General features: G+C 44.1%; 1 protein-coding gene across 1 annotated transcript in view; it reads left to right on the top strand.

Annotated features, from left to right (window-relative positions):
• LOC135911343 (uncharacterized) overlaps nucleotides 1-27721 on the top strand; it is a 609973-nt gene that overhangs the window by 513265 nt on the left and 68987 nt on the right. Inside the window, exons 8-10 of the mRNA XM_070523691.1 lie at nucleotides 6627-6694; nucleotides 7781-7870; nucleotides 8623-8694. Of these exons, the coding sequence (XP_070379792.1) occupies nucleotides 6627-6694; nucleotides 7781-7870; nucleotides 8623-8694 (230 nt within the window). The remainder of the gene's footprint in view (nucleotides 1-6626; nucleotides 6695-7780; nucleotides 7871-8622; nucleotides 8695-27721) is intronic.

Genomic DNA, 27721 nt, shown 5'->3' with positions numbered 1-27721 from the left:
TGCGACGGGAAACTAGCTATGACGGAATGACAGTATATTTAGTCATGTACACGAAATCAGGATGCACTAAACTCACCGTTTTATAATGGTAGGTTGAGGCTTTAGATCAGGATAAGGAAAGGTACCGGTTAACGTGTGATAAAAAAAAAGCTGTGGCTTCCAATTTCTATTGATTGGAAGCATTGCAAGTGAACACTGAGTCCTTTCTTTTAATACGTAATACCAAGTTTGTAGAGTCATTCTTTGTTGGTCTCCCGGTGAACTAAAGTAGGCACCTTGTGTATATGTGTTTAAAATGGGGGCCTGGTTATGGGCAACGGGTAGGTGAAGAGCGAAGTGTTTTTTGTCGAGCTCCGGTCTTAACAGTAAATAACGTATGCAGGTGAACCTGAGAATTACAAGTTGTTGAATACCATAACACCAGATTTTCTAACACTAAATTTCAAAGCTATATTGTTGCCCTCCTGTCCACACATATTATCCAGACGTTGCAAATCACTTTGCTTGCTACCTAGCAACACAATATCGTCCGCATAAAATAAACCCGGAAGCTGCTGCTCTACTACTGTACCCGCCTGTTGGTATGAGACATTAAAGTCGGTATTGCTTCCTTCTAGCACCTTCTCCATCCTCACCATGTGCACCATAAGAAGCAGTGGGGATAAAGGGCACCCCTGCCTCAGTTCTTTGTTGTGTCAACTTTCTCCTCGCTTCTCATCCCTTTTCAATCAACGGAAATGGTATTTTCTACATAAATCTCTCTCAAAAGCTGCAGACAATCGTCACCTACGCCTTTCCCATCCAAAATATGCCACAAAAGGTTGCGGTCTACGTTGTCATACGCTCCTGTAATGTCTAAAAAGGCCACATATAACGGTATGCTTTCTACACTTGATATTTCAATACACTAAGTAGGAACAAATAAATTATCATCGATACGCCTACCTAATCTGAAGCCATTCTGAAGTTCTCCCAAAATGCCATTATTCTTTGCCCGTGATTGCAGCTTTAATTTGATTGCCTGCATTGCTAGCCCGTAGATTACCGATGTAATGGTCAGCGCTCTACACGAGTGAATTCTATCTTTCTCCCCCTTACCTTTATAAATTATATTCATTCTACTTTGCCGCTAACTGTCTGGTATCTTCTATTTTTTAAGGTCCTTTCCATTGTTTTCACCAGAGCTTCCTTACTTCTTGGTTCTACTTCATTCATTAGCCAAACGGGAACCTCGTCTAGCCCTATCCCTGTGCGCTTAGGAATTTTCTCTTCGGCTTTCTTCCAGTTGAACTTTTTTAGCACCAGCTTCTCTTCCATCTGGTTGTCTTTTATGCTCTTTTTTTCTTCGAATACAATGTCGTCATTGCCTTGGAATGATTCGGCTGTTACTTTTCGGATGTAATTTAAAGCCGCTTCCCCTTCCAGTTTGTTTCCATCTTTCTCTAATATATGTTGTTGTTGTTGGCTTCCTGCCTAATAATTCTATGTGGTTCCAAAATATTCTATGTGGGGCCCTTTTTTTGCACGTATTTCTGACAGCCAACGTTCAATTTCACCTTTTATCTTGGCTTGCACCAGTATTTGAACCAGATCCTTTTTCTCGCGGTATGTTTCCCATTTAATGGCTACTTCGGCCTGCGGTAAGTGCGCCCTCTTTGCCTGCCTGTGCTCTCGGGGTGCTCTCTGTCATTCGGCGATCGCTTCTCTTATCTCCCTGTTTCACCAGCTTTTCGGTTTCTTTTTTTTTCCTGTCCAACGAACATGTTGTTTCTCTTTCCGTATTTATGTCGTTATTACACGAAGAAGCTCACTGTATTCGCACTCTTTACTTGGCCATTTGCCAAGTTCTTCCTCGACTCTAGTGACTATATTTTTCATTTGTTCAGCGTTCAAATTTGGACTGGCCATTTTGCAATCCTTGTTCTCTTCCTCAGGTACATATCCCATTTTCCATATGATGTGTTTATGGTCAATCCCTATGCTGCTATACCCTTCCTCATCAATGACCATTTCCCTCAACTTATCATGAATTCATTCTGTGATCAGACAGTAATCAATGGTATATTGCCGGTTGCCCAATTCCCGCGTGATCTGCCCTTCGCACTTAGGCCCTGTATTCACGATAACGAGGTTATCTTGCTCACAAAGATCTAGCATTGACTTCCCGTTGTTGTCGGTATAGCCATCTAAATCCTGTATGTGGGCATTCATGTCACCAAATAGGATAATTTCAGCACCATTCCCGAAACCCGTAATATTAACGCCCATGCATTCCACTAACTCTTTATTCTTTGTGCAATTATTTCCAGTCCACAAATACGCAACGCCAAGCCAAGTTTTTTTCCCACTCATTGTACCTGACAACCAAAGATGCTCTTGACATTTTGAATTTAGTCTTTTCCATTTGGCTCCCTGATGGATGAGCACTGCGACTCCACCTCGCTTTCTTTCCGACTTAGTTCTGTTGCACCCTTCCCAATCATAATTCTCAATCAATGGCGGCTCTTCTGAGTCTCTGAGGTGCGTTGCTGTAACCGCATACACCCTTATTTATTCTCTATTTAACTGCGCCGCAATCTGTGCCCACGTTTCTTCTGCCACCCTGCATGTTTATTTAGCCTACTGCATGGCGAGCTCTCTTTCTTGCTTTCCTCCTTTTTCTGTTTTTGATGGCGATGCTGCTCTTAGGTTCTCGTAGCGGATCTTCTTCATTACTACCTACTCTAGCTTCCTGAGCGCCGGTGGGCTCCCTAAATAAGCAACAGCGCGACCAGCAAGTCGCCAGCCCACATCTCGTGCCAGCCTGTAATTGAAGTGGATCCCGTCTCGTTTGAAACCACCACACCTTCTCACATCCCTGATTACTTCGACAACCTCGAAGCCTTTCTCTCGGCTCATTTTCCACATCGCCTCATTAGCAGCAACTGCGGCTCTTTGTACGTGACTGTCACGTACAGACACCTCCGGCACCGGATAGATGGCTGGATGGATGGATGGATGGATGGATGGATGGATGGATGTTATGAGCGTCCCCTTTGGAACGGAGCGGTGGGTTGCGCCACCAAGGTCTTGCTATTATACTGCTTAACGTCCTACCTAGCACCATGGGCGGAGACGAGCGCTATCTATTGGGGCTGCATGGAAATCAACGGCACTCCCCTCGCGAGTTTTTTTCCTATAGGAACTACAGACCCATTGGGAGACAGAGCTACACAACGTCCCCGTAAAATGGCCGACGGCACCAAAAGTGAAATAAAAAAAGCATCACGAAATGCTAGGATTTACGCCAGATTTCTCAGGGAGGGTTCTGTAAGCGCAGTAAATAATTGCTTTGAAAAGAAAATTAGGTAAATTTCGGCCATGATGGGAATGGGTTCAGGCTCTCATGGGTGTCAGACGAGCCCGCTTCCCCTACGCCACCGTGGCTCCAGGGTTCTCGTTGACTAAAGGTGCGCCGAGCGCGTGCATCAATGTATACGTGACCAGCCAGCCAATGGAGAGGAGCTCGCGCCACGTGATGAGTGTAGGAAATGGGTGCAAAAACTAAACTTTGGCCGAGACGCTTAAGACTGCTTAAGTGTCGGAATGCCAGAGCATTATAGTCGCTTTGGTGAAATGTGCTTATTCGCTTGTTTCTTGTACAAGCAAGCTCTCACCTACGTTCTAACTGCGCCTCGGCAAGGCTAAGTGAAAACGCGCCAAACGTCTCAACGGCCTCGCTTGCCCGCAAAGTGTTCGTAACTTGAAGGACCACGAAACGGCGTTCAATTCGACAATACTGTTTTTACAGCGAAAGCCTTACATGGCCCAGCATGCTGCAATCTGTCGACGTGACCGAAAGATTACAAAAATGGCCAGCGGTGCAAAGTGTAAAAATGCGCCACAAAATGCTATGATTGACGTCAACTTTGCGATGAGGGGTTCGTGCAAAAAACTGAGTTAATTGTTTTCAAAACAAAAGAAGCTGGGTGGGAAACTGCTGCAGATAACCTATTCGGAGCCACGTGCGCCTCTCCGCGCATGCATCTATGGTCCCTCTCTCCTTTTTTCTCTGTTTTCTCTTCTATATATATTTCCGAGCTGGAAATAAAGCGTCGTCTTTTTGCTCTGCGAATCGGCCTGGATTTCATCGCGTAGCTGCCGGCCTTTGGCCGGTAGAACGTAACAGAAACGAACCCAGGACACCGGGGTTGATACATTCAATTCTTTGTTTGCAGACATAGAACATACAGAAATACCAGAACTGGTTGAACCCATAGCCACGGGCTAGTTGCGGGTCCAATGAAAAATGAATAACAATTGCAAGTACAAAGCAAATAAGATACATCACGTGCACAACATGTATCTGTCGCATACCATTAAGTTGCACGAGCGTACACAATGAAATGCGAAACAGTGAAAAGCATCTTATACTATTAAACACTTCTAAGTAAAAAATATACTATAGTTAGGAGGATTGCAGGCAAGTTCCTGCATTATTATAAACATACATTATTAATGAAGTACTATAGCGCCAAACAAACGACACAAGAAGAGACACGGACGAGCGTTTACTAACAACTGATGCTATAACAACTGAACTTCTATCACTTTTCGCCTGGTTAATATATAAATTTACATATATATATATATATATATATATATATATATATATATATATATATATATATATATATATATATATATTGTGTGTTTACGCCAATAAAGCATCAGTTGTTATAAGCGCTCGTCCGTGTCTCGTCTGTTCGGCGCTATAGTACTTACGTAACATGCACCAACTAGCCCCACAAAAGGTTCTGCTGGAATACATCATTAATATCGACAAAATCGAAACACTAAGATATGTTTAGCAGGTGTGAGCGAGTTAATAAAGAAAAGAAAGCACATCATGATTGTTATCATTGAAAATCATTATTGAAGCTAAGCAAGTATTTCTTAAGCACCGATGAAAAATTATTTGCTTGTTTTATTTCTGCTGGTAGTTTATTCTGGTTCTGGTAGATTATACAAACACGCTTTCCCGGATCCACGGCAGCTCTTTTTTTTTCCTTATATGATGTTTATTGCATCGTGTCTATGGAAGAATCGTAATATACGCGAGAAAGGTGCAAACACATCTCGTATTCATGATCTAGCAAGGACCTGTAAGACACTTTGAGCACACCATGCACCACACAAAAACTACAGCTAACTTTGAACTTTAAAAAGCCGCAAGGTCAAGCAACTTATCACGAGGTGGTGCCAGTCCTGTTGAAAACCTGTAAATTCATACATGTCCTTCAAATCTCCAATCATTTTAGAATACTGAAATTTCGACGAAACAACCGGCTCAGAGTTTTGGTGAAACAGCATGTTTTCCATAAGCTATATACGTAGTCTAATTAGGAAAAACATATGAAATGGCCCGTCTTCACCGTTTCTTTAGAGTACATCTACACAACGTACGGAAAACAACAGTAAAAAGATTTGATAGCCAGAATTTTGCCACCTTCCCTTTACCGTTCTACATTCTCTAGTCTGCCAGGGCATTAGGTACTTCAGCGAGTGCACAAGATGCCTTTATTCCCATGTACTAAAACATTTTTTTTAAACTGCACCGTTAAACGTTACCTGTGAGATCATCACACAAAAAGGCTTTTTTGTACCTACTGTCAATTGTCGCCTTTGTGATGTACCCGAGTCCCTAGAGCACTTCTTCATAAGTTCTAAAGATGCAATATTATTTTGGGATGCGCTTCAAAGAACTCTTAAGAAAGATTAAAACTCTTAAGAAAGATTAAAACTGATTAAAAATCAAGTCTTAAGAAAGACTTGATTTTGAATCAGCGTGCCTTCCAAAAAGTGGTTGCAATACACGGCGGCTCCAAGGTTCTCGTTGACTAGAGGTGAGCCTACAGTGCGATCGTATTAGACACGTGACGGCAAAGTAAATGGGGAGGAAGTGGAGCCGCGTTTGGCTGTATAAAACGAGTGTATAAAGTAAAAAGTATGAAGGTCCACTTGAGCGCTGCTGAACTGTCCTTTGAGTTATGAACTCCTCGCAGGAAAGGGAGCATGCTGACACACTCGGCAGATTTTCATTTGGCCTTACCGGGGTGCAGTTAGAACGAAGGCGGGAGCTTGCGTAAACAGGGAACGCACGAAAAAAGAAAAAGCGTTTCACCAAAGCTACTATAATGCTTTCGCATTCCTACACGTACGCAGTCTTAAGTATATCTGCCGAAACGTTTCTTTTTCTTGCGGACCTGCGCTTTTAAACGCGCGGCATTAGGGTGCCTCAATATCCTCCTTGCCCGCCGCTCCGCAGCGGGCGAGGAGGACATTGAGGCACCTTACGTGCCTCGGTGTGCTGGTGTGCCTGACACAGCAATCTTCACGTTGTTCCCTCCGCTGCAGCCTGTGTGATTCCATTGGGAAGCTGCTTTTAAGAGGTGCACGAGTGCACTACTTCCCAGTACTAACGAAACCGTGTATTTGTAATTATCCTAACAAGTTTTCATTGCCACTATCTCTCCGCATATATTGCTGCTAACTGTTTATTCAGGCCTCCAAGGTAATGACTCTTGTTTTGCGACCAATAAAGGTTGCTTAAGTGACTGGCTATAGAAGTACGGCTTGTTTTTCAGGAATGCCGACGTGTCCATTAGGTTTTCGCAAACACCACTGGACATGATCCTGAATGTTGAAGAAGTTCGTAAGTACAACGATTATTTCTTTGTCTTCCTTTATTTTTGACTGGTGTAAGTCAATGAGTATTCGAAAGCGAGAAAAGCAAGCAGACAGCATTTGATGCTTCTAGATAGGCACGTGTGAAACTTTGTGTTCTTGCCGCAGAGCTCTGCAGTACAGCATGTTAAAAGACTGAGCAGTCGAGCGGGCTTAAAAACGTTTCTCAGCGCCATTCTAGCCTACGTGCGTGCTTTTCAATTTTGGTGGTAATTTAAAACAATGAAGCGCCTTTGCGCCCTCCTTTGTTAAGGCCTTTTCGTCATTCAGCCGTAGTATTTTCGGACACGATACAAATAAAATAAGTGGTAACGCTCAAAGACAGCACTGTGTCGCGACCTTCGATTATTGAGGGTGAATCACGCCCTCTACCCTGTGCGCTTTCTTGTGTGAATTCGGTGAAATTGTTTCCATAGATTCTTCAAGGCGATTCTTTGCGGAGACGCTTGTAGGTGCGTGAACTGCTGTGGCTTGCATACTCAAATTAACCTTCACATTGCTCAAATCCGTTTCAAGCCATCAAACCTCACATCGGCTTAGTTGAGAAAGAACTACTGTAGTCAAAACACTTGCTACGATTTGCCTCTCTACGTAAGGCAGTGTCAATTCCACGTGAAATGTAGAAGCAAAGGTATCTTTAGGGCAGTCAAGCTGCTAAGAAAGTTTTACTAATTTATGAAATATATGCGAGTGCAATGAAGAGAATTTAGAATGGGACAAAATAAATCAACAACAATTGACGAAAGCGCTGGGAACATACATAAAATGCGCCGATGACTGTAGCTGATCAACAGCTTGGCAGAAAGCCTGAGACGAATTCTGGGTTGCAATGTGGTTGTTTGGCATTGTTATGCGAATAAAAGGTATGCGTGTTCGGTCATGTGCGGGGTGGTAATTTACTTAATCATTACGATTTATACTATTGAAACTTTCTGTAATGTCTCGACCAAGATTACGGCATGGCATTTGGTTCCCATGTTTACTACAGTTGCGAACGTAAATTCTAACAAGGGCGCTAAACAACTTTTGTGACAAATGGACTCTTTACTTTCAGGCAATAAAGCTGCCGTGAAGTATCTAACAGGATCGTATGTTATTTTGTATGCAGAGTCTGGATGCGTTATTTTGAGATTACAAAATCATGGTGAGTGTGTGATGTTTCAACTGAAGAAGCCAACTTATTTGTTTCCGATTTTGGTTAGATGTTTATTTAATGCGTCAAAACCTACAATAATTACTTTTTTTCACCGCTATATACAAAGAACCTAAACAGCTGGTATTATTTCTTTACAGACAAGTGCCTTATACCCATGAGTTTTTTAGTGGGAAGGTAAATTTAAAAACTAGATTGGGACAGCACACAGTCTTAAATTTTGAGCTTCACTGCTCCAGGATGTGCACATGGCTTGCAAAAAAAGAAAGTAACAAACAGGTGCATCTTTCAATTATTCACAAAATCTCACTAATGAAGTGTTTAACGACTTACTGTAAGACACATATCACAAGTAATGAATTGTAGCTGGTTATTTCCCTAGGATTGCCAACTTGGAAATAATTCTTAAGATTACCACATTTTAAATATGCGCGGCGTGATACAGGCGGTAAAATGTTGTGTTGTTCTGCGCAACTATTAGGAAAACCCAAGCAAAAAAACAAAGAAAACTCGGACACACATTTCTCAATACAGGTCAAGCGAACCTTTTGTAAAGCGGGACATTAAATTCAGTAAAAATTATGCAGATCACACGCACCGCGAAACTAGATGCGGTGTTAGTGAGGCGGCCTGTGCTATTTGCGTTGTTTGATAATATTTCGCTGTGATGTCGACGGCATTTGACAGTGCTGAGCTGATGTGAAATTTCGCATTGCGTCCACTACGTTCATTTCTCTACGTAGGGCCTGGAAAACGCAACGAGACGTGTTTGCTCGAGGTGTTGTTGGGCGCCGTTGCTCATTGCCTGCCAAAAAGTTAGTGCTGCCATTGCCCCAAGCTGCACTTCAAATCGTGGCTGAAGCGTTAGTTTGCTTACTTATTTCAATCTCGACGCTGCGGTGCTTTAATGCGGATTAGCGTCTCCAAGCCCTGCTTCAGTTGTGCGTATGAACCAGCTTAAAGCGTGTCTCTTTTTCAGAGACCGTATAAATGTGCCGTGCCGTACCTTGTGTTGGAAGTTTTTCAGTTTGTCCGAAATTTTTGCCATGTGAACAAGTAGCGTTTTTTATTAAGAAACACCGAACGGGATATGCTTCCTGACCTTGCCTTTCCCCTCTCTCGTGATCCTCCCATCCAAATTGATACATTCCATATCATTCCAATAATTCCGCATAACTATGATGGAAATGTTACGGAAACATACGGAATTATTGTAATGGCATACGAAACGTTTCAATGGGGATATGCACAAGCTGCCACGATGGATGACTGGCAACACTGTTACTGACCCGCTTCTTGACCGCGGTCTTTTTACTTATTCTGTCAATCTGTTCTCTAAGCTGCTGCGCGAGAGTGCAAACGTAAGCTATGCAGCTTCTGCAATGGTTTTGCGGGAAGCTCACACATAACAGCCATCCAGAGGGCATTGTCTCTATCGCCACACAAGCGGGTTCCAAGGGGCATCGTGGTAATGGCCAGGGCGCCCAAAACGGCATCGTAGTGACACCGAGGAACCCCTCGTAGGACAAGTCGCACAGATTCCTCTCCTACGCCCTGATATGTACATTATACACGTTCTCCACCGCCCCCTGACGTTGCGTGTTCAGCAGCAGCACCAGCAGTACTCTATCACCGATGCGGCGCTCCTCTTCCCTTCTTCGACCGGCTACTTCGTCCTCCGATCACCACCCGCGAAACTATATGGTGCAGCTTCAGGAAGGAAAGCTGCATCCTTTGGACAACGTGAAACTAATCTGGAGCGCCCATCAAATGTACTTATGATGTGTTTTGAAGGTGTCCGAACCGAAGCCTTGGTTGACACAGGCGCATCGCTTTCCGTTATAAGTACTGACTTGTGTTCTCGATTGCGAAAAGTGAAGACGCCATATAATGGCCCTCCATTTCCTTGTGACAATGCAGTTCTTGTTCATCCCTCCGGTGTTTGCACTGCGCGTGTTCTCATTTATGGCATCCTTCACTACATTCACTTTGTCGTGCTGTCTTCGTGTATATACGCGACGACTTTGGGATGGCACTTCCTGTCCTCCGCCTCAGCTTTCATCTCTTGCCGTCAGCGAACTATTCATATGACGGACACTGAATCTTCGTGTGCTCTCGATGCTCACAGCCTACGTTTCGTCACGCCTACCGACTGTTTCACTCCCGCGGGCCATGAGCATATTCTCACACTGACTTCCGACGCAATTGCTAATGCTGACATGTTTCTTGATGTGTTTCGACTGGTCGCTGCATTTCTGGAGGGCTTACCCTTACTCCTAGCCTGGTGTGGTTTCAGTACGGTAAAGCGTTCGTAGCTGTTCATAACCCTACTTCTTCGTCAGTTGTGCTCTCCCAGGGCACTACTGTGACTTGCTTCACTGACATCAAACCTTTTTCACTGGTACCGCTTCCCAGCGAATCCCCACCTTTGTCTACCACAACTGATGATCATACTGCCGCCGCTGCTTTGAAGGCCGCGATAAACCCAGATCTGAATGCTGCGCAGGAAGAAGACCTTTTGGCAATCCTGCACAAACACAGTGCCTTATTTGACGTTCGCTCCAAGCTTCTGCGGCGGACTTCCGTCGCAGTACACTGGATCGAAACCGAAGGCGGTTCGATTGTACGCCGCCGCCCGTATCGCGTGTCTTCCGCAGAGCGGAAAATGTGTGTGAGTCTGAGTACGAGCGCAGCGGTGCATGACTGCTGCTGATTCTGATTTCGAGTGAACCCGGCTGGGCCTCATTTAGGTTACTGAGTGAATTATGCAGTGTTCCCCAACTGTCATACACCAAGACATTATATATAAATAGCATTTGCGTTACTTGAAATAAAACCTAGTGCATATTCTTTCGAGTATAGTGGAGTAGACGCCAGTAATTCTTTCGTTACTGAGATTTAATTCGGTTATTGCATTTAATTATCTAACTTGAGAAGTAGTGTCCTAATTTTGAAAGTGTAAATGAGGCATCTGTAGGCACCCAAAATGACATCTAACTGTGGTGTTCTGAGCGACGCACTGATCGCGTACGAATTTTTTCCGACTGGTCAAGAAACGCCACGGAACGTGAAATATGTCACGTGACTGCACTCCCCTCCAAATCATAGATAAGCGCCCTCAAATAAGCTGATTGAAAGCAACAGAATCGCCTGCCGCAAACCCGAAGGGAAAGCTCATCACCTTGATAATGGTACAGAAGGGGCACCAACAGCAGGTTTCGCGGCTTCGCAGTTATTCCTTCTTCTCATTTCTACGTCACACTTATTATCTGTCTCTCAAGGCCGACTTATCACACTGATAACGGAATCCCCTTGATAACGCGGCTTAAGTGTTGCTGCGACAAAATGCGAAAAGCAATGTAATAGGTATATTTTTTTTTCGCGAGAAACTTCCTCCGGACCAAAGCCACTATAAAGTGACCGTTTTATTTTTCACGAAAGTGCATAGGTGTTACAAAAACAGGTTCGTGTAAAAAAATCAAATAAACAGACTGGGAAGCGAGCGACGTGGAGAAAGGACGAAACCAATCCGTTCAAGAAAATAAATATGCCATTTCTCAGTGAGCCGAATTGGCAAGGAGGATGTCTGCAAAAAGAAAAATAAAACATCAGATTTCAGTGTGCCTTTATTATCTATGTATCTGTATGCTCCACTCTACACCACCTGCTGCCTAGAGGCCGTGTTTGAACAGGTCTCCTTTTGCAGCTGCGCAATACTGTGTCCGTTTTATCACATCTTCAGTGGCTTTCTTGATGACCGACACGGAAATTCTACGGCAGACATCCGTTATCCTTGCCTTGAACTAATCTGACCCCCGTCTTGGTCATGTGAGCACGATCTTTCACATAACCCCAAAGAAAGAAATCGAGGGGAGAGAGGTCAAGTTACCTCGCCGGCCAATTTACAGGCCTGTGCCTTCCAATCTATTACGCATGAAAAGTCTCATCAACTAGTTTCGTGCTCGGCTGCTGCTGTGTGCTGGTGCTCCATCTTGCTGATACCACAGTAGTGGAAGACGGGACAGCGTGGCTTGGCTTAGAAACTCATCCACCACTCCTTCAAGGATTTCGTTCATGTAAAGCTATCCAGTTCAGTGCGTCATCGAAGAAGATGGGACCGATTATAGCACCGGTGTAAATTCCGAACCACACATATAGCGACCACTGGTACTGGTGCCAATTTCCCTTAACCAAGTGTGGATTGGAGTCCCTCCAATGGTGTACGTTATGCAAATTTACCTAGGCGTTTCTGCGAAAATTGGCTTCATCTGTGCACTTGATAATGCCCAACAAGTCCGGTGACGCATTGGCTTCTGTGAGACCCAATTCGAGAAACCTAGGTGATTCCGCAGGTCCCTATCTTCCAGACGTTGGTGCTGGTTATTGTGGTACGGATAAAATACCGTCGCGTAGAATCCTCCAAACTGATGACTTGGAAACTGGTGCCTGGACGGCCACGTCCCGCACTCTAGCGTGAGAGTTTGAGGCCATACATGCTGAAACATCCGCGCGTAAGCGTGAACTCAGAGATGGAGTCCTCCGCCACTCTTTCTTGAAGCTGCCGGTTTGTCTCAGGCTTTTGTAATTTCTGATGATAGTCGATGCGTTTGGTCTACCGCCACACTTAGGCGTGTGATGTGTATATTTGTGGCCTTCCTCTTGTTGCCATTTGCAGATTCCAAGGCAAGGATCATGTCTACCTTCTGCTCATTAGAGATAGGCATGGTGGCTGGGACTAAACAAAACGCACATTTAAACCTTTGCACTGAAGTTGTCAATTCGCTTATGTAGTAATATGTCTTGTGGGAAAAGAAATCCGTGCACTTTAACTACGCTAAGACAGCGGCTATAACAGCTTGTTTCCAACTAACACGAAACGCGACTTGTTACTTCGACAGGGGCGCGGCAAATAAGAAACTAGCTCCATCACGATGTTTTCCTTTGTTTCCTTTATTTTGTTCTGAATAACCCCGAGGGAGCCTGTACGAAGGCGCTGCTTTATGATGTGGGTGGGGGCGCAGTCACGTGGTATTTTTCATTTTTCTTGGGATTTAATTATCAGTCGAAAAAAAATTAGCACACAATTAGGACGTCGCTGAAAATACCGCAGTTAGATGTCCGTGGGCTTTGCCTTCAAATGCCTCATTGACACTTCGATAATTAGGATAGTGCGTCTCTAGTTAGATAATTTATTACAATTACCTAATCAAATCTCAGTAACGAAAAATTACTGCCAGCTACTCCACTGGACTGTCATCAATATGCGCTAGGTATTCTTTGAGTGACACATTGCTATTTTTTAAATCTTTGTGCAATATAGCTAATGGGCACACCCTGTATATATTTGTCACCTTCAATGCAAGTGACGATGTTTCCATTCCTAATAGATGTTGTAAATCGTTAGAAAGGATTTTTTTTTCATCAGTCGTTACCACTGCTTACTGGAAAGAGAAGCAATACTGAGACACACAACATTCACGTGCATTTCACACGTCATTCATGAAAGACTCTGCCGAGGAGGTAACTAAGTCTAAGTTCTTTCATTGCCAAAAAAGCACGCACTGCAATTTGAAGCGTCGTGAATATACAGCAACATATTCATTCTGTAGGCGTAAAATATCCATGCCTTTAGAAAGAACGTTTAATATGCTACCTCCATCTCTTTCCATAGTATAATAAAGTTTGTCCCTGTGTGTACATTTAAATATATTGTGTATGTGCATGCAGTTTACAGTGGAAATGTAAACCAATGTTGAACTGAGAAAATATGAGTGAGGTAACCGCCGCTAGTGCTTCTAATGCCCCTGTCCCCATATTGTCAGAATTTGCAGAAATAAAACGAAAGCATGAATTAAAAGCCGTGCACGTCCTTGCCAATGATGATGCAGTAAGCTATTAGCCCCAGTAACATTTCAAGTGAAAAGGTTGAAGATATTCAAATGAAACCACAAATTACTTGGGTGACAAAGCTCTTGTAATGGCACTTCAGGTGTGTGTGTGTGCTCGAGGGGGAGGGGGAGGAAGCTTCGGAGGGGGACGGACATCGCCCGGGGTTCTCAGCCGCCCGCCCCCCTCCCCGGAAAAGTCCGAAGGAGCTCGCCCCCCCCCCCCCCCCCCTCCGTAGCCGGCTCCTATGATGTCCAGCCTATCACACTGATCGACAAGCGTCGTAGATTTGGCCAGCATGGTCTGCGTTTATCGGCAAATTTACGGTGTTGAGTGCGTTTTCCTAATACAGGGAAACCGCTGTGCTCACTGTGCCAGTGAATAGAAACATTGTCAAGACAGCGCAGCGATCAAGCGTCATTGATGCTCAATGTTGCCCTGGATGATATGAGAGATAAATCAAGAGCAAATAATGAGAAGGTCAACATATAAGTAGGAGATAATTTGAAGCTTCTGCATCAAATATGCAGCTTTAGAAGAGAAATACATACAAAGCACAGAGGGAGCAAAAGCACCTATTTCATACACCTGCATAATGTAATAGCTTAACAACCTCATAAACTAATATTTAGAGTTATCCGCCAATAAACATTCACAAAATTTGTAGAAGCATCGCTAAGCAACATGAGGTTTCATAAGTATGTGCTATACGTATAACTCCTCCTTTGATTATTCTACTAAAGGTACAGGGCATCAACGGTATCTGTATCTAATCAATGTAAACAGTACTCTTTTGCCACAAATGTTGTTTTCTAAATTTTCAGAGGAACCAATATGTACAGCGTGGGTTCCGGCAAGCACTGTGGAACATCTACACCTTAAATGCCGAGACGCATTTTTTTCTTTGTGTAAATCATGTCAACCACGAGTGTATTCCTGGGAAAGAATCACTGCTGTAAGCCACACTACGTAAAAGTGGTCGTAATGAACAGCTTTTGTGTTTGCAGCATATAGCGAATGTATTTCAGCAATAATATTAAACTTGCTAGAACACGTCAAATAAATCCAACACTTATTTGTTCAACTTCAAGGCAGAGTTAAAGTTGCATAATTATTACTTTGCAGCTGAACATCTGTTAAAACTAAAGCAGCCGGATACTGAGAACTGTAATGACGTTACTTTCTCAGAAAGTAACAATAAGCAAATGCTTGTGGCTACCCTGGAGAACGTCGCAAGGTGTTTTCACGATACGCAGATGCGACATGCTCTGACCCAGCACGTGAAACAACTGCAGGTACCAGGCCTGACGCAACGCCGATGTGATGTGAAACGCCGACAGCGGGCCTATCAGCGTCGCCCCTAATGTTGCACGCGATGAGACCAACCGAAGAGCGTCGGCAAAGAAAACATTAGGTATAGTTATCCTGACGTTTATCGTCCGTTCCGCTCTGACAAGTCGTTGCCCTACGTCGTGCTATAGGCAGAAAGTTTATCCGCAGGAACGCTAATTCTTGTGCACAAAATGCTCACGCCAGAAACGAAAGGCAGACCCAAAACCTCCTGGCTCTGGCAGAGCGAATTAAGCAGGGCATGACAGTGTGTTGCACTGGCTTCCTCACTTTTCACCAGTGTGAAGACGCTTCCTTCGGTGGCGGCGGTGTGAAGGGAGCTCCAGTGTCCGCTAATTATTTCAAGCACGAAGTTAGGCAATTTTATTTGAGTAGTTTCACATAATTTAGAGAGCGAAAAAAAGAAAAAAGATGCGTGGTAGTTGAACAAAGTATTATTGAGTTTAATGTGTCAAAAACAAAGATATCTATCATAAGGCATGCCGTAGAGAGAGACTCCGGAATAATTTTTACCACCTGGGATTATTTATTGTGCACGCGCTGAACAGGACACGGGCGTTTTTGTGTGTGTGTGTGTGTGTCACCGCCATCGAAATCCGGCTGCCGTGACCACGATCCCATCGCGCGCCCTCGGGCTCTGTAGCGCATTGTCATAGCCACTACGCCACCACGGCCGCTATTCGGTAGTTGCGCCGAAAGGAAATAAGCAATTACACTGACAGCAAGCTTTAGCGCTGCTGTGGGACTCCCCGGAAGGTGTTGCAAGTATACATGGGGGGGACATATCGGTGTGACGTGACACGCAAGGAAACTGCTACTGCGTAGAGTGCCTCGACGTCCTCCCCGCCCCCCACTCCGTACAGGAACTCGATGTGCTCGTCGTCCGCCGCTCCGCACAGAGTGGAGACAACCACGGCGTCTACTACGGCATTGGCCACGGGAATGGCGGATACACGCGAGCGCCGGCAATGCGTCCCTGTGGCTTCCGCCAAAGGCGTCTGCTACGGCCTGCGCCATTCTCGTGCCCAACTCCTTAGTAGATGCTGCGGTTGTCTTCACCATGTGCGCCGCGGCGGGCGATGTGGGCATCGAGGCACTCTACTACTGCTCAAAAGGTACAGCCCCCTGGCAGCTGCCACGCGCCTGACAACGCCTGCGGCGTCGCAGGCGTTGCCGTTGGATTTGCACGAGGTGAGGCTGGCGGAAAACCATAGGCGTTTGCCAGCGCCCGGTTAAGCATTTCATAACGTTAGCTTGATATTCTAGATGGCTTCCGCTCACACCAATGCGTACACGGAGCAGATCAGCAGGAACACTAGCGTGTTCCCCATTTGATCACGCACAATGCCCGTGCCATCATGAAAAGGCAGAGACCGCAGTCGACCCAAATAGGCCGAGCGTTGACGCTACGGCCTATTTTGTTCTTTCTTTTTTTTTAGTCCAACGCCCGCTCAGCGTCCCTGCAGTCCCTCTAAAACTCCGCGTGCATACAGCGCATGGGCCGTCGATAGTGGGACAGCAAACCGACAGCAGTGGTGGCGCCGATGGCATTAATGTTCATCAAACGTCTGCGTTTCCGCTATGGCAATAAAAGAAACACACCGTGAACCTCGCAGGGGCTTAGCGCTGAAGGTCCACTCGTTTTACTAGCATGCAGGCGATACCGGCGAACAAAACCAACAAAGTACTGTGGGCAAGAATTTGGCTTAAAAAAACTAAAGCGGATAATTAACCCTTCAAAGCCGATCGCCACTCAAGATAGCCGATGTCTTTAATTGAGAGAGTGATGGAGGGTCGCTTGTGGATTTTTCATCTTTCGTCCTGCACTTTTCAGGAATGTTGTTTTCTGAACGATAACGGCCGATTTTAGTTCTGCCACTGTGAAGCTTTGTGGTAGACCTTCCTATTGAAAATATGAAGTTAATCGTCATAATAGTCTAGTTCCATGTGTATAAGTTTTGATATGGTGATGCATATAAAATTTCTACTACGCGCGTGGCACCGCAAAGTGCTGGCAGGGGTGTGACCCAGGTGTGAAGTCAAATTGTGGAGTAAAATGAAGCCGCTTTTGTGCTTCCCTCTTTTCATCTCGAGGTGATACCGATTGCTGGTTTCTGCCGCTACATATAGTAATAAGCACAGTTACTTCAACAGCAGCGGTGGGGCGGCTAGCTTTGTAGCGCGTTATGATGGAGATTTATTTGAAATCGCCATTCATATACGTCATAAATAAGCTGCACAGGGAGCCGCTATTTCTGGTCTCTCGTGGATGATGAGGTTTATCGAACAAATAATTTGACTGTGTTTCTTCTTAGAGACATGGCCCTTTTCAACTAACCAAACGTTGAACTAAACTTTTATGACGGCTGTTTTCAAATTTTATTAAACATCTGTAGCCTGATGCAAATAAAAATAACATATATGATTGCATATCTGCTACGGAATCGCTTTGGGGTTTATTTCAAGTATTATCCCCCCTTCCGAGAAGCAACTAAATTTTAACGAGAATCATGCAAAACGAACAGATTGCACCGCTGTGTGCACTGCGTCCAGAGCGTGTTTTAGCAAATCCTAAATTTTTCATGGAGAGTCTCTGTTTATCCATATAGTAATGCCATCTGTGTATATTGTATGCTTGCCATTGGGATTGGCAGCCGGGCTTTGTACATGCGGAACAGTGCTTGAGTTAGCAGTGTCGGAGAAAGGAAGGGACCTTTTCGTATGCCCTTAGGCATACGAAAAACTGATAGGTTTGCTCTCCAACTCTGAATGTGAATGTACGCCCCCGAAGTCGAGCACATAGCTGCGGATTTTATTACCACCACTGGTGCTTGATAGTTCCTCCAGCATTGCTTCATGAAACATGCAGTCGAATGGTTTTTTTAAAAGATAGATGGCGAGAATAAACTTTACTTGCAATTCGGGTGTTCTTTTATGTCCTGGTGCAGTGGGAGGAGTGCATACTGTGGGAAAAGATTGTTGCGTAGGTGGTGGATTCTTTCGTGGTAAAGTACGAGCCTGTTGAGGATGATGGGTCCCAATGGTTTCCCCAAAGAGGAGGTTAGAGATGTGAGTCTAAGGTTAGCTAGTGCGATCACCATGCCTGACTTAGGTGTGAAGGTGATGGACGCTTCCTTTACTCCTCTTGTAGCTGTCCATCATCCCAAACTATTTATCTGTTTAATGACAAATGGAAGATGCTTATTCGAGAGTTTCTGAAGTTTCCTCTGAGTTGTCGAGTCCTGGATTGGAGCATTGTCTGATGGCACCTCTGAGATAGCCCATTCTTGTTCCGCCATTGCTGACGGTTCTGCGAAGATGGTCTTCGGTATCCACCCTGACGTAGTCCTTGTATTGAGAGATTTTGACGTGAGGTATATGTACCTACTGTAGTTGATGAAATGGCTTGTCTATAAATGGGTACTTGTAAATACGTTCCTGAAAAGTGTGCGAAATTTGTGGGGGATATACAAGAGCTCGAATGACATGCCACGCAGGACTTATAGAAAGTGTCTTGTTGTGCCCCTCACAAGTAGCTTGCGTGATTTGTAATGCGTAGTCTTGTATTCTAACGTCGATCCCGTTTATGCAGGCCTTAAGCTTGCCGCTGGTTTTGCAGTGTCTCAAACTTTTCATCAAGAGGTGTTCGATTTCCTAGAGGTGAAGTAGGCGTTTGTCGACGTGCGGTTGCACTAGCGTTATTTTTTTAATAAGTGAGGTGTATTTTTAGGTGTCTGTGTGCAGCACTAATGTCTTGCCTTTAAGGCTTGTTTACGCTTTTTATGCTTGCTAAGGCATTGCACAACAAGGCGTTCTGTAAAATCTCATCTACAAAACTACGTGTTCACGTGTGAGTGTAATATTCATTTTTTCCAAGTTGATATCTGAGATCCTTTAATCAGTCTAAGGATGGGTATTGCATTTCTATCAACAGTGTTGTCATGTGAAGCCTTCTGTTGTTAGCACCAGCATAGTGTCTCCACAAACGCTAGCATTTCTGTTGTGCATCTTTGAGAATACCAATCCACCATGCTTACATTGGCGTGAAGGGAACGGACGGTATTATTTCAAGATTCATACGCTTCTGTGTTCTCTCTCATCTCACACACAATTGAGGTGCGAGTCCTCCATTGCCGGTGACGGCACTCCTCATCACGATAGTGTTGTGAGATGCCCTGATAAGAACCAGCTGGCTGTTTCTGCTCCACAGCATGTAACCTTTACGCATTGCTAAAGCACCATCTGAGGAACTCCAAAGTTATATTTTTGTTATCGTTTTCAATGCATTGACCGTGAGATGAAACTGCCAATCTCAATTCTGATAGCAATTAGACCTATGCTCGAAGCGTCTTCCCGGTGCCTCAAATAGGTTGGTTGAAGATCTGCGCGTATGTGTATATTGCCACATACTCAGTGACCAATGTTGTACTGACGGTTAGTTTCGAACCCTGTTACATCAGCACGGCAGCCCGATACGCTACCCATCTCACCACTGAATACCCAGTGACAAAGGAAAGTGAGGTAACGGTTACGTACAAACATAGATACACATGTAGATACGTAGATACGTAGATACGTAGGCACAAACATACAATCATAGATAGGTAACCACAGGAAAGTGCGAAAAGTACACTAAGAGTGCTCACGCATTAAAAGCCGTGCCTGTCTACTTCTTTGCAACATTCCTTCTCCTTTCATTTCATTATATTCATACAACGACCATAAAACCTTAAAATTTTCTTTTCAGATTGTCATATACGGGCTTTTAAGTTTAGCAAATTACACCTGAAATGCCCCTTTCACAAGCTATGATGGGCCTTACGGCTTCCCGTTGTACTCTTCCTGGGAGTTTCGGTTACATGATGGCTACATGTTGCATGCTACATGTTACATATTTCTCTTATATGCGAAAGACAGAGAGGGCGACGATAAATTTTAAATGTCTTTTTTTTTGCTCGTCCTCGTCATAAATGGCTATCAATATCGAAAGCATTTCTGCTTTGAAGAAACCACGAGAATTGTTATTACCGGAATCGTGAAAAGTCAAAATCTTTACTGCGATAATTCCTTAATGGATGCGAACATTACTCAAGTTAATTCTTGTTTTTGTTTAGAAGACTACTTTTATTATTTTTAATGTTACTGCTGGCTAAACCGTAGTTGGTTGAGCTATATCACCTAGGACCGACCAATACACTAATCTACCGTAGAGCACAACCTCAATGTACGAAGACGACATTGACTACACTTATTTTCATATTTAGCGTTTCAACACTGTGAAAGGTACGCAAGGACTTCGATCGCCAAAATACATTTATCTCAGCATTTCGTGGTCAAGAAGTAGCTTTCCAGCTCTGAATCATCTGAATTTAGTTGAACACGTTGCGATGAAATTCTTTCATCTTTTACGGCCAATTCATAATTCTCCTAACGTCATGTTTTCGTGACGTCAGCAGAATTGCCCTATGACATGCGACACCACCCAGCAGCTATAGCTTTGGGCCAGTCTGTAAGTTCGATACGTGCCAACAGGGTACACTAGGCTGGCCAGCGCGGCTCGCAAAATGCTACGTTAAAACAGAAAAAAAATGGAAAATGATCCGAAACCACTTATTATTAGCTGTGTGAACGGGCTCTTTCATTTTTATGAACTACATTGTTTTATTTTTATATTCTTAACTACACCTTAATGAAGAAGAAGAACGTAAGCTTTATTTTCATACCAATGAGATTCGAGTCCGGCGACTATTTAGTGGCTCTGGACACCCGCCGTGGACCCGGTTTTGAGGCCTTGCCTTGAACCGGCTTCCTCGGCTCGCTGGACAGCCGAACATTTTTTTTTCAGGTAATCGCTCGCAAGAAACACGAAAGTAATTTTCGTGGGAACGTCGCCACTGTGAGAAGTATTACCAGCATGAACAGCGTTGCACAGAATTGATGACGCGGAGTATAGAGTCAATATGAAAGTTTTCTTCTTGAGGAGAGTGACTGGTTGTGCGCCCTTGTGTAGCTGTATTACAACCGATGCCAAACGACTTAGTGCGAGAGCTTAGTGCGCATATTGTCGCAACCGCTACCACGTAACTGGTTCGTGTTTTGGGGAAAAACGCATTTTTTGGAACTCTTTAATATTGCCTGGGAAACTTGTGAAGCTCTGCATGCTTTGCATAAGTGAAACGAAGGTGCGCCGGCATGTAGGAAGTATGGCAGCATTGCTTGACCGAACCCACGCTGTGCATACTGGGTCATCTGTAACAACAAGAAAAATACTACTGCATAACATTCCTGGTATTAAGATATTTATTGCGTCGATTGAGCATGCACATATTGCAGTACGTATTGGGTCACCTGCAGTGAAAAGAAAAAGAACTGCATAACTTTCCTGGCATGACAACATTTATTGCGTCCATTGAGCATGCAGATATTTTATGCCCTTTGTCTGTCCAAGGGAGGTTGTACTGCGCAACGTATTTTGATAGGAGATAAGATTGATCAGTGAAACGACATCAAAATTTCATTTCATTTACCTCACCAGGCAACATAGCAAGGAAAGAAAAAAACGTGGAGGAGGAAATGCAGGGAGGTTAACCAGTTTAGCTCAACTAGTTTGCTACTCTACACGTGGGAACGGGATGGGGGGATGAAAGATGGGGAGGAGAGAGAGAGAGCGCATAGCATAGCACACACATCGTCAGTTGCAGTACGTCTCTCTAGCGTGGTACGTGACAACGCTGTCACAGCCACTTATCCAAGCCCGTCTCTTTAAAAACCGAAGTAGCCCCTTCGTCGCCTTTTGCTGCGATGTCTACTGTCGGCGACTGTGAAAATCGTTTCAACTGACAATGATCTATTGTCAAGGTGCGCCAGAACGGATGCCAGGGACTGTCTCTGAAGATTATATGCAGTACAGTCGCACAGAATGTGTTCTAGCGTCTCCTGGCAAGACAGGCATTGCAGTGAGCGCTGTCGGCCATTCCAATGCGAAATGAGTAAGATTTCGTGAATGCCACCCCTAGCCATAAGGGATAAAGCAGAGTGGCCTCTCTTCGGCGCATTCCAGTTTGCATACAGAGATGCATCAAAGAGGGCAGGTAGTATTGACGATTGCTCCGGTTGGTCTGGCTGCTTGGTATGCACCATAGAGTGTGTTCTCCTGCGCAAGCACTCGAAGTCTGCTGGCTGCGCCGGACCGTGAAAGTGGTATGGCCTTTTCCGGCGTGTCTTCAAGAGCTGCCCGAGCTGGGACAACCACAGCGCCGGACGAACACTGAATGTGTGTGGAACCATCAGTATAGATATGTACACTGTCCGCATACCTTTTGTGAAGAAGAAGCAGAGACAGTAGTTTCAGCAGGGGCGACGACAGCTCATTTTTTCCCGATCCCTGGTACACTGAGATGTACTGTGGGGCTGATAAGACACCAGAGAAATATCGATGGTTTAGATGCAGCGGTGAAGCCCGAAGGAAGTTTGTCGTTGCACTTGACGACAGTTGTAGAGAATGATGCTCGGTGCCTGTCTGAAGGTAGTGTTGCAAGGTGGTAATAAGGGCCACGTGCAAATTGTCTGATGTGCGTTCTCAGGGCTTCCACCGTAATGTGAGTTTGCATTGGATGGTCCCGATTAATCGCAATAGTTACCTCTGTAGACGTGCATTTAGAAAAACCAAGGCAAACGCGAATAAGTTTCATACGCGAATAAGCGGTAATTTTATTCCTAATGAAGATTCCTTGGTAAAATTTTGCACAGCTATTTCTTCTATTGTGTGGGCAAAGAGTCCCAGCAATATTGTGCGACAAGTTTTCAATATCGCTCCATTTTATAGCAGGGCGTGTGAACTGGAAAGCCATAGGTGTTATTTCAAAAATGTGCTTCGAGAATTCACTACGTCTGATTAGTTTTGGTTCATTGCGCAGTTCATGGGCTGTTTTGTTGTGGCGAAGCAAACTAAAGTTATGAGTGCAGGTGTGATACACAAATTTATTCATATGTAATAACCTAAAATTAACAAACAATTGTTACAGAGATTAGGAGGCTATCGTGTGCCTAAACAGGTGTACTCTATAACGGAGACTAGTAATTTGTTTTCCTTATCTTCTCCTAAACGTTGTTTCGTAGCACTAGGCCTTATACCGTAACTGCGTAAAAGGGGACAGTAAGGGCATGGTGTTAGCACATGTGTACGTAAGCCTAAAACACTTTATTAAGATGATATTTCGATAATTTTGCACACTAGTTAGTGCCATGCTTCATTCCACCGCTGTAACCGTACGCTCAACTGCGCGTTGTCGTGTGGTTGTTTTGCATTGATTGAACGAGGATGTGTTTGTCGCCGCAAACACTTTTAGCTTCCCGGACTGGGCTAATTTCTTAGGTGAATTTGCACTGTTTTCTGTACAATTCATACGAAATAAATTAGGCCCCAGCACCCCGAATTCATGCACGTCTGGTAGCAAACAATTGTGAGGGCCAGCAGAGAGTGATTTCTACGCTTTTGTTATGTAAGGAAGTTCGACAGGTCACACAGCAATATGGATGGCTAGCACTCGTTTATTCATCGCAGAGACACCGACAGCAAGCTACAATATAAAGATAGATAGAAAAGAAAGAAAAACGGCGTAAGAATGCAGAGGTGTAGTGCTCTCGGAATCTTCAGCAAACATATATTGAACATGACGCCAAGGTCTGTCCTTATATATGAATTACTATGCAGGGTGTCCCAACTAACACGGAACAAGATTTAAAAATATGCGAATGCCAGTTAGCTGGACCAAACCAAGGTAATGTTGTTTGCCTTCGCTTGGAGATAATCCGACTATTTTCGCATTCCGCCTAATTACATTATTAGCCTTAATTAATAATCAACTTCTCAAATGTTATAATTAGATTAAAAGTGTCAATAAACAAATTGCAGAACAACATGAAAAACTCCTGATACAGCTTTCTTTTGCTCAGTACGTGCTACTTGAAAGTGTTTATCCGAGCTTGAGCGAATCCCGTGAATACATGCAAAGTGCCTCGAGCATTCAGGCATGCGGCAATCTTGTGCTTATTTGCGGAATTCGTTCACACTCGGAAAAAAACTTTCATGTAGCATGTATTGAGCAACAGAAAGCTATATCGGGAGTTTTTAATGCTGCTCTACAATTTTATCTTTCACAATTTTTATTTAAATATAATGCTTGAGAAGTTCATTACTTCATTAGGATTAATATTGTAACTAGGCGGAATGCAAAATGACTATCTAAGTATCTCCAAGCGACGGCAAACAATATCACCTTTGTTCTGTCCAGCTGCCTGAGATTTCTAAATTTTTAAATCTTCATGCATACTAGTTGGGACACCCTATTAAGTTATTTCCCTATATAATTTTTAGATATTTCGTGACGCTCTTTGCCACACTTCAGGAAACGGCGCGTGATGCATAGTTGGATACTTTTTGTAAGTACACTTAATTTTACTGGAAGGGCTTCCAGCCGATGTTACGTCATGCGCATTTAGATAATACTGCACGAACACTCGCACGCGATTACCTTAGCATAATTTAGGTATTTCTGTAGCTTACAGGTCGCTGGAACGAGCTTACACAGAGTTACAAACATAGGCACATGATCTAAAGATATACTGTTGTTTCCGGTCGTTTCGACACTCCCCAAAACAATTCGAAATAAATTTCGTCATCACGAATATTCGAACGTGAGAAGTTGACTGGCTATATTTCCAGGGCTGAAATCGAGACTGCCGGCACGATTGTGGGTTCTGCCTTCTAGCGACCAAACAAGCAACTAGATCTTCAGCGAATCTTTGGAAAGAAAACGTTGTTACACGAATTCGCGACTCGAACCACACTGATTACGCGAGAACTGGCTGCACGACCGATTGGACTATTCAGTCACGGCGCGCACCAAGTGTAGATGATAAGATGGGTATCATCAAGATACTGCGGTAAAAGACGCGGAGAAAACGTCGCTCTGGAGCAGGTTTTTCTTCACGATCAGTCACTGTGATGGGCTGAAATAAAAGCTATGTGTCTATACTAGGCCTATCACCCGGCGATATTTAGGTTTCCATGTAGCTCTTTTTTTAAATGGGCCGTTTCTGTACTGAAAAACGAAGCGTCATTTCGGTAGCTTCCATAGGTTCGGATTGCTTATTGTTTACACATCGTGAGAACAGGATTTGAAGCCCCAGTTGGTAACACTGCTGACGCTGTGAAGTGCGGTACAGCTCCCAGAACGTGGCATTCTACAGGCTTTGTAAATTCGGTTCTCTGCCAGCTTTTATCACAGAAAATTAAGCCCGTCCAATAAAAAAAACAAGAAAAAACTATGAAGCTTCCAGCAGATGGCTGCTAGGAGTGCTGTTTATGAAGTTTCCCTGAAATCTGGATGACGTCACTGTTTTGTGCAGCTGCATAAGTAGCCTATTATGGGGGCCTTTCGCAAGCATAATCGTGGGGCTGCAACGACCTTTCGAGGACTTACAACCTGGCGCTATATTCCAGCTGTTGAATTTGAGCGTTTTTTTTTCTTTGTTACGCCTCTAAGAGATACCGCTGTTTCGTGTTTTATATAGTGTTCTCGAACCGGAGGAAATTACCTCCAATAAAAATCGCAGCATCTAGAGTGCTCAATGAAATATTACCTGAATATAACGTTAGATATCTACTTGTGAAACTAAAGGCACGTTATACTGAAGTCTTGCGAGCAGCTAGCCCCAGTTTCCAGGTGCCATCGATAAAACGTTAATGCCAGTGAACATTTCTGCTTCTACATTTAAGGACATCTGCATGCGGCTGCATTCCTTAAGAGTTTACTCAAAGTACATGCCTTTCTCGGCTTTAACTGCAGCATAAGCCATCAGGCAAAAATATAAATGAATTTAGGTGAACCTTTTTGATGATTTCCCGGGGATTACGATTTCTCGTGAAATAAATTTCTCGTGCTCCGCTTATCTAATTTAATTTGCTTACTTCTTGACTTCTCATTAGATGAAGGCAGCTTGTCCAATGTACGCTCTAGTCCCGTTTTGTCCCTTTTCACATTTCTCCGCACTCAGTTGCTTCTATTGAGGACTTGTTTAAAATAAAGCAGACGCGTAATGTACATTTCTGCTGCTGACTTCTTGACTTCTTGTCTTTTTTTCTGCATTGGATATATAGACAAGCTACCCAGTGGCAGTAACACAGCCTAGGGAACTCACATATAATAAAAATAAATAATGCCTAGCGCCACGTCCCTGCACTGCTAAGTGAAAGCCGGATGAACTTTGCGCGCTGTTTTGTTAAGTCCTAACGCTTACTAGCCGAGCTGTTATTATTTTTTGTGAGGTGGAATATATCACATCAATTCGGTTGAACAGGTCATTTAAAAATCTGGATAATGCCTATGAGCCAAACCATCACTTTATTAATTAAGGCACTAAAATTAGAGTCTCTGACTAGTTTAGCACGCAACTTTAGCGATAGAATGGTCTGGCAATATAAACTGCATATGCCGCATGTCATGCAGCGAGGCATCGCATATACATATACCTAAATATATGCGGAAATTTTCACTCAAGCGGATGCCGACGCCGTATGCCAACGCCGACACCGGATAACGCCGTCGCGTTAAGACAGCCTAAATGTCTCGGCACAGCCATATGTGACTCATGTAAATCTGTCACAGACAACAGGTGGGTACGAACGGAATGTCAGCGAGCTCATTACACAGAGCATTAGTCAATATTTGTAGCAGTTTCGGAAGCAGTCCATCTCTCATTTGCAGGACATCAGATTTAGAGAGACCCATCTCCATAAAATTTCTGGCTTTTCAACAGCCGTGCATGACGAGTATCGTAAGTACCTTGCCTTAAGATCGTAAACGATTGCCCAGTTTATGCAGCAATGTTCAAGCATTTAGGTAGGGGAAAATGAGACATTCACCCAATTCGCAGTAATTGCTACGAAAGAAACCCATATGAGTTCCTCGAAAGAAAAGGGTCGCAGTCGAAGAAAAGTTTGTCCTGTTCCGGGACTCAAACGAGGGACCACCACCTTTCAGGGACAGCCGCTCTACCATCTGAGCTGACACAGCGGCTAGCCGATGGCAGGGCGAAGTCGAATTTGTCAACAACTCCAAGTAGAGGCCAGAGTTTGACGTAATATTCTGCGGAAACCCGCAAGACGGGTTTCCGCAGAACGGGTAATTAAGTAAGGGAATATGAGACATCCACCCAAACGTAGCTAACTGCTACAAAGGAAACCCATACGGGTTCCTCGAAAGAAAAGCTTCGTCGTTGAAGAAAAATTCATCCTGGTCCGGTACTCAAAGTCGCGACCGGGCAGCCACTCTGCCACCTGAGCTAACCAAGCGGCTCTACTAGCCGCATGGTTAGCTGGCAGAGCTAACCGGGTTTGAGTTCCGGACCAGGACTAATTTTTCTTCAACTGCGAGGCTTTCCTTTCGAGGATTGCGTACGGGTTTCCTTTGTAGCAATTCCTATGAATTGGGTGGATGTCTAATTTTCCCTAACTTCTCTGCACCTTGCGGGTTTCCACTGAACCATTACGTCCAACTCTTGCCTTTGCTTCGAGTTGTTGACGAATCGACTTCGGCCTGCCAA

This window comes from Dermacentor albipictus, chromosome 8, assembly GCF_038994185.2.
Source record: "Dermacentor albipictus isolate Rhodes 1998 colony chromosome 8, USDA_Dalb.pri_finalv2, whole genome shotgun sequence".
NCBI lineage: Eukaryota > Metazoa > Arthropoda > Arachnida > Ixodida > Ixodidae > Dermacentor > Dermacentor albipictus.
The sequence above is the reverse complement of the archived record's forward strand: the minus strand, read 5'-3'. Positions and strand labels throughout refer to the sequence as shown.